The sequence below is a fragment of the Ammodytes marinus genome (genome assembly GCF_949987685.1).
Source record: "Ammodytes marinus genome assembly, chromosome: 20".
Lineage (NCBI taxonomy): Eukaryota > Metazoa > Chordata > Actinopteri > Uranoscopiformes > Ammodytidae > Ammodytes > Ammodytes marinus.
Genome location: NC_137224.1, coordinates 21,972,356 through 21,981,861, shown reverse-complemented (window position 1 = coordinate 21,981,861; position 9,506 = coordinate 21,972,356). Strand labels below are relative to the sequence as shown.

Sequence of the window (9,506 nt, the reverse complement as noted above, 5' to 3'; positions counted from 1 at the left end):
ATCTGATGGTGTTGGTCCACTGTGTTATCAAGTCCAAAGTCACCACAACTGTCAACCAGGAGATTTTAGAGCACTTCATGCTCCTGTCTGTTGACAAGCTTTATGGGGATGCTGAATTACTTTTTCCAGCAAGACTTGACACCTGTCCACAGTGCCAAAACCACTAGTAACTGGTTGACTGACCATGGTATTACTGTGTTGATTGGCCAGACAACTCTCCTGACCTGAACTCCATGGAGAAACTATGGAGTATTTTTCAAGGGCAAGATGATACACACCAGACCCAACAATACAGACGAGCTGAAGGCCACTATCAAAGCAACCTGGGCTTCCATAACACCTCAGCAGTGCCACAGGCTGATAGCATCCATGCCACGCCATTTAGGCAATAATTTGTTCGAAAGGGGCCCAAACCAAGTACTTAGTACATTTGCATGATTATACTTTCTAGAGGGCTGACGTTTCTGTATTTAAAAACCTTTTTTTTATTGATTTTATGTAATATTCCAATTTTCTGAGATTTTGAATTTGGGGTTTTCCTAAGCTGTAAGCCATAATAATCACAATTATAACAAATAAAGGCTTGGAATATCTTACTTTGAATGTAATGAGTCTATATAATATATTAGTTTCAGCATTTAACTTTTGCACAATATTCTAATTTTTCGAGTTTCACCTGTATTACAATGTAGCCTATGACCAAGTATATGTATAATGACTGCCTAATTGATTGATACATATGTTGTACTAAAGGGCAGCGTATCCTATGGCAAACTGTTCTATAAAAAAAACACTTTTCACACACATTTATTTATTTTTTTATTCGTGTGTGAAAATGGACATGTGTTTTAGAGCTGTTCTTTGTCACTGGTAATAGAACATTATCAAAATGTCTCAACAGTGAGCCACACTGCACTTGTCTATTGATGTTATTTACCTACCAGATAAAATACTAGACAGACGTTATTGAAAGACTAGGAAGGTGTGCTTATAGATTTCAGTAATACATTGTAGCCTTTTGGAGTATAAGAAGGATTCTTAAAAAGGTAATCAAATGACCTGCAGTTTGTTGCAGTGCACCACAATGTGTAGTGTCTAGTGACAGATTAAAATTGACATTCCCTTTTCATACAAAATCCCAGTGTACACTCAATTCTACTGTAGGACAGTCAAAGTGGGCAAAAGTTAATTAGTCAAGACTTTATTATTTAGTGTTAAAAAAAAAAAGTGGTTGCCCGTTATGATTGTGATGTTGTATATCAGCTGGTACACTTTGATAGCCTTGTCATAACTTTGAGAAAGTAGTAACTCTTTGATGATGTGTGTGGCTCTTAAAAGAGCCTTTGTGTCTCTGAATAACGTCAGGGTGATTTACTTGGAGCTGGTGTACTTGGTGACAGCCTTGGTTCCCTCAGACACGGCGTGCTTGGCCAGCTCACCGGGCAGCAGGAGGCGGACGGCGGTCTGGATCTCCCGGGAGGTGATGGTGGAGCGCTTGTTGTAGTGAGCGAGGCGGGAAGCTTCGCCGGCGATACGCTCAAAGATGTCGCTCACAAAGGAGTTCATGATGCCCATCGCCTTGGAGGAGATGCCGGTATCGGGGTGGACCTGCTTCAGGACTTTGTACACGTAGATGGCGTAGCTCTCTTTCCTGGACTTGCGCCTCTTCTTGCCGGTCTTGGTGGCTTTAGACACGGCTTTCTTGGAGCCCTTCTTGGGCGCTTTGACGGTCTCTGCTCCAGGCATGTTCGGATCAGTGAAGGATCAGCTGAATAGAATGCTGTAATGTAGTTGCGAGGCTGCTTTTATATGCTGCCTGATGTAAATGAGAATGTGTCATCCCTCGCACAGGATTGGCTGTTGTGGTGTTCTAGACTGAGCATGCGCAGACAAGATGTACTTGTCCCTATCAGCACATTTAGAAGATTTATCATGAATTTATATATTTGAATTGATTGTGAGTAAAGGAGGCTCATTGAAAGACATGTGGAATGAGTCAAATATGTATCACTTTAAAGGTGCACTCTGCAGTTTCAGAGGAGGGGATGTGTTTACATTTGCAGAGCCTGTTAGTTTATTGTGTTGAATAATTATATCATCAAACATCTCAAATAAATTATTTTTAGGAACCTGGAACCATGTTTGTAAACCAACTGTGAAAACAGTGACTTCAGTGTTGCAGGAATCACATTTTCTCTAGCTCTACACCCTCTTCACCCATGACTGCGTCCCCACCCATCCATCCAACAATAATAAAGTTTGCTGATGACACCACTGTGGTGGGGCTCATTACTGACAACAATGAGTCCCATTACAGGCAGGAGGTCCAATACATGGCAGAGTGGTGTGTGGATAACAACCTGGTCCTAAACACCAACACCACCAAAACACATGAAATCATTGTGGACTTTAGGAGATCCAAGAGGACCATGCAGACCCCAATTACCATAAATGGAGAAGAGGTGGAGAGGGTGGACTCTGTGAAATTCCTGGGGACATACATCACTGATGACCTAACATGGGCTACCAACATATCCAGTCTTGTGAAGAGGGCCCAGAAGAGGCTCTTCTTCCTAAGGAGGCTAAAACAGGCTGGTTTAGCCACACACCTGCTCATTAACTTCTACAGGAGTACAATTGAGAGCATTCTCTGCCAGGGCTGCTGTGTGTGGTTTTCAGGCTGCACAGCGGAGAGCAAGAGGGACTTGGCCAGGGTGGTAAAGTCGGCCAGAAGATCATCGGAGCTGAGCTACCAGACCTGGACTCTGTGTGGGGTGACCGCCTGAAGAGGAAGGCAAGGTCAATAAGTTCTGATATAACCCACCCTGGACACACCTTGTTTGTTCCCCTACCATCGGGGAAGAGGTACCGCACACTGCGGGCCCGCACCACCAGGATGAGGAACAGATTTTTTCCAAGAGCTGTAGCCTCCATCACCCCCCTCCCCTCCCCTCCCCAACCCCCCTAACAAAGTATTAATAACAACACGCACATCTACATTTTTAATCATAATTTTTTATCTTCATATGAATTGCATATATGGCACAATAGGTAGGCTATAGGGATCATTTTAAAATTTTTAAATCTACATATCACTATTTATATATTTATTTTTGAACCATTTTTTGTCATTTGGTCTTTGTTGTTGTGTCATCGTTTTATTTGTCAATTGTCTTGTTTTGTCATTTTTAGATATTGTTGCTGGAGAGTGCCAAACTGAATTTCGTTGTGCTACAATGACAATAAAATCCTTGAATCTTGAATTTTCCTGAGAAAAGTTTGTTTATTCAGAATAGAATAGAAAATGTTTCACTTCTCCGACACAAAGTGATGCAGTGAAAGCAATGAATCCATGTTACAATATAGTTATTCCAATGTTTTTCACAGACTTTATTTAACCAAGAATATTTCCATTAGATAAATCTTTCTAGAGTGGCCTATACTGAACGTTATGGACCATGTGTTGTGTACATAGAGTATATTCAGAGCAGACAGTGTACACTCAATATTGTACATGTTTATATTGCCCATTTTATATAGTTTGGTTTAGCACAATCTAGAATTAGTTTTTGTATTGAATTAACTTGTACTGCAGAGATGTTGAAAGCAGAAATCGCCACATTATATTTTTTCTCAGAATATTTCTCTTTAAACGTAGTGTGTGGCTCTTAAAAGAGCCGTTGGGTTGTTGTTATGATCGGTCCTGTTTAACCTCCGAAGCCGTACAGTGTGCGGCCCTGCCTCTTCAGAGCGTACACCACGTCCATGGCGGTGACGGTCTTCCTCTTGGCGTGCTCGGTGTAGGTGACGGCATCACGGATGACGTTCTCCAGGAACACCTTGAGCACACCGCGGGTCTCCTCGTAGATCAGACCGGAGATTCGCTTCACTCCGCCACGGCGAGCCAGACGGCGGATGGCGGGTTTGGTGATTCCCTGAATGTTATCACGGAGAACTTTACGGTGACGCTTGGCGCCTCCTTTCCCGAGTCCTTTGCCTCCCTTTCCTCGTCCAGACATTTTCGACTTTACAGATGTTCAGCTCCAGAGAGAAGAATGAGTTGAGAGCCGCCTGACTCGGTTTTTAAAGCGGCTCTGCGAACGTGAGAGAGGACAGGGGCGACTCTCCGGTGGGAGGAGCCAAACTCAGCAGCTGTTTTCCCTGATTTTTCATTTTGAGTCCCCTTATTATTATATAGTTTATTCAGACTTTATCAGGCAGGATTTTAAGTCCTTCATGTGCTTTGATATAAAAACACCTTTATTTAATATTGAAATGTTGATCATTGTCATCAGGCCTTTAGCTGCCACTGAGGAAACAGAGGGTTGAACTCTGCTCTGTATTTTATCTGGGGATTTAATGACATGTTCTGCATTTCTTAAGGTCAGTTTAAGTTATTCGTGATGAAGACCAATGAGTTTGTTTTTTGGCTCGTTAAACTGAACTGTTTCTGATGAATTAAGACATGTGTAGTATTAAAATAATGTGACATGTTAGTGATATGTTAGAATGTATTCAATGGTTGCATGACTGACCTGTACAGTGATCTTTAGAACCTTCACAGAGCTGCTGAAGACATTTCATGAGGACATTTTCTTTCAAATCCTCATGGGAGATTTAACGACAGAAAAATCTGATTTATTTGAAATTGTATCATGGATCAAACAGCACCTAGTTTAGAATGTATTCATAAAATGACACGTTGGTCCCCTAGCTTTACATTCTGGACAACATAGTGAACCTTTGAAGATCCTGTAGTCTAACTGATGATACTAATGAATGTCTGTGTCTTGTGCTACACAGGTTGAAGATTTCTTACTGGAATCAGCTTCAGTCTGTAAATATGGAGCTTTACCGTTTTTATTAATTCATTTACTTGATGAAAAAAACATCAAATCAAGCCAAACCAGGACTCCACTTCTCATGGATAGAGTCAAATAATCATGTAATGTTAATAATTCACAATAATGCACTATTTAATAAATATTGATAGCCCATACACATACAAGTAACAATAATTAGTAATAGTAATGTTTTACTGTAGTGACCATCATCATTGTATCTTTTGAATATTTGGTACAGCTGTGAACATGTGCATTTAGCCTTCATCAGGAACTACAAAGAGCCTTTGTGTAATAAATAACTCCCAATTATAAAATGTATTATTTAAAATATTTATTTTCGGGTAAATATTGATATTGTAGTCAGTCTAGACTTCTGAAATCCATAAATGTCCCAGTAGATTTGATCAGAAATAGATGTGAAATTAAATGACATGCCCTCCAAAACTAGTTTGCATGAAGTGAAGCAGAATATTTGATACTTTGTTTCAGTATGTTTATAGCCTGCCCTTAACCTGTGCTGACATATTGTTACATTGTGGAGCGTTTCATCTTTAGTTTGAAGTGTGTGGCTCTTAAAAGAGCCTTTGTGTTTAGGTGGATCAGCCTTGGTGTTTACTTCTTGGAGACCTTCTCGGTCTTCTTGGGCAGCAGCACCGCCTGGATGTTGGGCAGCACGCCGCCCTGAGCGATGGTCACTCCGCCCAGCAGCTTGTTGAGCTCCTCGTCGTTGCGGACGGCCAGCTGCAGGTGACGGGGGATGATCCTGCTCTTCTTGTTGTCGCGGGCAGCGTTACCAGCCAGCTCCAGGATCTCAGCGGTCAGGTACTCCAGCACCGCCGCCAGATACACCGGAGCTCCGGCTCCGACGCGGTGAGCATAGTTGCCCTTTCTCAGCAGCCTGTGGACACGACCCACGGGGAACTGGAGTCCGGCACGAGAGGAGCGGGTCTTTGCCTTTGCTCTGACCTTGCCGGCACCCTTTCCTCGACCAGACATATTTAAGAGTTATAGTTACAACGAAAAATCGAAGAAAATATGCTAACGTAAAGGACTACCCGAGTTTATATATCCACCCTGCTGGACGTTGATTGGCTGGGGAGAACCTAACTGTGCTCGGCCAATCAGAAAAGAGGTCGTGTATTGTCCTATCGGAGTCCTTAAAAGATTTGTTCACAAAATCTAAATTATTTACAGATAGAAGACAGATTTAAAACCCTCCTACTTATTCCTCTTGCTCTTTTGGCTTTATCAGCAGTAAGCATCCACTGATCCATGTGTGGTTCTGATCCATAATCTTTTTCCTTGTGTAGGCCATCCTACCACCCGGATGCCTCCCTTTGCCCTCCTTTGTCCCACATACAGTCACATTTAGTCTGTTTTCTTCTGATTTGCTGATATACATTTACAGTAGGGTAGAGTGGCCTAAGTTGTGCATTTTGGAAGTTGGTCCACCCCTTGTTTCTAGAAAACCGTGGAAGAAATTGGAAATGTGACCTCATATTTAAGAAGAGCCATCCATTTGACTCATCCTGTAAAGAAGGGAGACACAAGGAATAAGATATAAGCACATTTAAGCTCAAAAAACTGTTTTACCTTTCAAAGTAAAATTGCCATGATCAAGGTTTTTTGATTATTGTGTCAATTATAGACAAGTTTGAAAACATTTGACACATGTTTTAGTGCTTTGGTATGCTACATTTTGAGTCTATACAGTTAGCACGATGTCAGCCCTAAACTGCTGCATCATGCTTATTATCCAAAATTCTGGGGATGGGGTGATTTGTGCCAAAGGGCCTGGGTGAGTTATAAGTAAGTAAGTAAAATGTATTTATAAAAGCACATGTATGACAGTTTGCATTGTCCAAAGTGCTGTACATAGTGCATTCAGTAGGTAAACAATGAAGGTAAAATAACAATAACCAAAATAAAAGACGTAAAGCCCATACATCCACATAAACACAGATAGTAGTGCAGAGGTAAGATAGTTAATGGGGAGGAAACACCAGGGTGTACATATGGGTTTTGAGCCTTGATTTAAAGGCAGAAATGTAGGGGAATCACATTTGTCAGGTGGCAGTTGGTTCCACAAGCACGGAGCAACTAGTGCAAAGTACATTTCTGAGAGTTGTGCCAGTGGCATGGCTGTATACGCTGGTCACCAAAAGAAAGTGATTGTCTACAGTAGCTCAGAAGAGAGTGACATCTCAATTCCACTTAACGACACCACTGATGAGAGTTCAGATGGCCAGCAAGATGATGATGGTGACTTTGTCATTGTGAGCTTTGCAGGTAAAACCATTAGATCTGCTAGGCCTTGTTTAAGAAAATTGTCCTTCAATCTTTGTCAACTATTTACTTTAAATAAACCTTAAATAAGTAATTGTCTAATGGATTTGTCTTGCATTACAGTTTATGAGATATATAGCAATGGCACAATTCACCCCATGGTATTCTCTCCAACCGCACAACTTACACCACACCGGGGGCAAGTTGTGCATCAAGACAACTTTTTTTCCAAAAGCTATATTTCTTCAACAGTTTATTCCAGATCCAAAGTTTTTATTGCCAGGGATGCACAACACCCTGAAATATATGTACATATTTGAGTTGGAGACTTTACTGTCAAGGCCTTACTTTAAAGTCACTTTGAGTGAAAAGTTGCACAACTTAGGCCACTCTCCCCTATATTGTTCCGTTTCTTACCTCATCTGCCCTCTCATTCTGCCCTCAGCCCTATATTGCTGAAACCCACAAACGTCTCATTTGCCCTCCTTGGTTTTAAGTACTCAAACAGAATGTCTTGACAGCTAGTTTGGAAAGACCATTTATAGGACTTCAGAAGAGTCGAATCATATTTATATAAAAAATGTGTCCGTCTTATTCCACCACATTATTGGACAGTTGACACTGGCACCCATCTCCACTGTGTATTACAGCCAGTTGGGCAGGTAGTGATGGATAAAGGTAGACCAGCTGAAGAGTTAGTAATCTAAAAAAATATGTTGTCTGGTTGTGACCTCACATGGCATGCATACAAACTCCCAGAAAACTTGAGGTCTGCTGCAACTCTCAGCTCTTTTAAATCAAGTCTGAAGACTTTTCTGTATCAATTTTAACCTGCAATGTTATTGTATATAAATGTTCTATCTCTATTAATTAGCTTTTAAATGTTTTATTTCTATTCATTACATTTTCTAATGTGTATTATGTATTTTAATCTTGCCCCTGTAAAGCACTTTGAATGGCCTTGTGTCTGAATTGTGCTATATAAATAAACTTGCCTTGCATAGAACGGAAGTGAAACAAAAGAGAGCAAGCGCAGAACGTGTACCTGTTAGATGCAGAAGATGTACTTTCACCTAGTTTAATGCCAATGTTCAGATAAAGTGCAGAAAGTGGCAAGTTGTCTTGTAAGGTGTATACGTAGAAATAGATTGTCTGCTAGTGGAAACATTTTACCAAGAAACTGTGTATGCGACCACTGACATGAAACTGCTCGAGGCTTCCTCTTGCTGCAGAGCATACGGAGGCCTGTGTGTGCAAGTGTTAAGTACACAACCCAAAATATATATTTAGTTCAGTAGAGGTTTAATTTTCAACAATATTGTAATAATAATACAAATAATAGTTGTAAAGAGTTTATTTACACAAAATACAAATACATCTCACATAATTCTTCACAAGATTAAAGGGTTAAAAAAAACATACCTCAAAAGGTATAGAAGATTGTAAAAGAAAAGACCATATAAAAAAATATATAGCACAGCCCCAGACTGACTACTGAAGGTATAGGTAGGTGGGCGGTGCCTGGCTAAAGGGCACCATGGAGGTGAACTAGTCCATCTCAGTCCCACCTTTAATGGTAATGCAGCGTGCTGTATGTAACACTCTCATGTTTGGCTTTAACCTGTGGGAGAACACAAGCAAAAATCAAATCAAATAAAGAAAAAGGATGAAACATTTTGATCACGACAATACAGTAGAGAAATGGTCTGATATCTGCCATGTACGGAAAGCCCTAAACGCACATGGAATCATACAATCTTTAATTTGATGTTAATAGCATTTGTATTGTTTTGCAGAGATGACGGGATTATTATAACGGGATAATTATTTTGAGATCACTATCTAATATTTTTTTGCATTGTTCTGCAATGTATTCTTTAAAAAAAAGAATTTGAGACCTGATTCATATGGGTATGAGCGGAGGAAGCTGTCCCGGGTTTGTCCCACTTGTTCACTATACACACCGCACTGTACGTCACTGTACTGTCCTCCTCACCCTATGATGAAGAAACAAAGCCAACGCCACCATTTTGCATTTTGCATTTCTACAGAAAAATGGCTCCTGTGTACTCATGCCTTATTCTATAAAATATAATATTTAATAATACCGATGTTCATAATCATTTACAATAAAGCTACCTCAGTTCTAAATATCATTCATTACCATGTTTATTGACTTTTATTTTTTTCTCGAAACAATGAACAATGAATCAGCATCTTACCACTGTTACAGCTGATGATGCTTTGGTCTGTTCTAAAAAGTAAAACATTTAAAAAATATATAGAAAAACAACTCATTTGACTGATATGTCATTTTGGAATGGAAATGGTGCAAACCTGAGATCAAATATTTGATAAAGCTTACCGCGTGGTTTC

At 40.3% G+C, this 9,506-nt stretch overlaps 3 protein-coding genes across 3 annotated transcripts; all 3 read right to left on the bottom strand.

Moving 5' to 3' along the window:
- Window positions 1-1,371: 1,371 nt before the first annotated feature.
- LOC307266868 (histone H2B-like) lies at window positions 1,372-1,746 on the bottom strand (the record flags this gene model as incomplete). The annotated part of the gene is made up of 1 exon (XM_080048980.1): window positions 1,372-1,746. The coding sequence occupies one exon, from the start codon at window positions 1,744-1,746 to the stop codon at window positions 1,372-1,374; it is 375 nt and encodes a 124-aa protein (XP_079905106.1).
- A 1,961-nt stretch (window positions 1,747-3,707) lies between these two features.
- LOC307266776 (histone H4) lies at window positions 3,708-4,019 on the bottom strand (the record flags this gene model as incomplete). Its single annotated transcript, XM_080048880.1, has 1 exon — window positions 3,708-4,019. One exon carries the CDS (start codon window positions 4,017-4,019, stop codon window positions 3,708-3,710), a length of 312 nt encoding a protein of 103 aa, XP_079905006.1.
- A 1,437-nt stretch (window positions 4,020-5,456) lies between these two features.
- Window positions 5,457-5,840, bottom strand: LOC307267046 (histone H2A-like; the record flags this gene model as incomplete). Its single annotated transcript, XM_080049237.1, has 1 exon — window positions 5,457-5,840. One exon carries the CDS (start codon window positions 5,838-5,840, stop codon window positions 5,457-5,459), a length of 384 nt encoding a protein of 127 aa, XP_079905363.1.
- Between the last annotated feature and the right edge of the window lie 3,666 nt (window positions 5,841-9,506).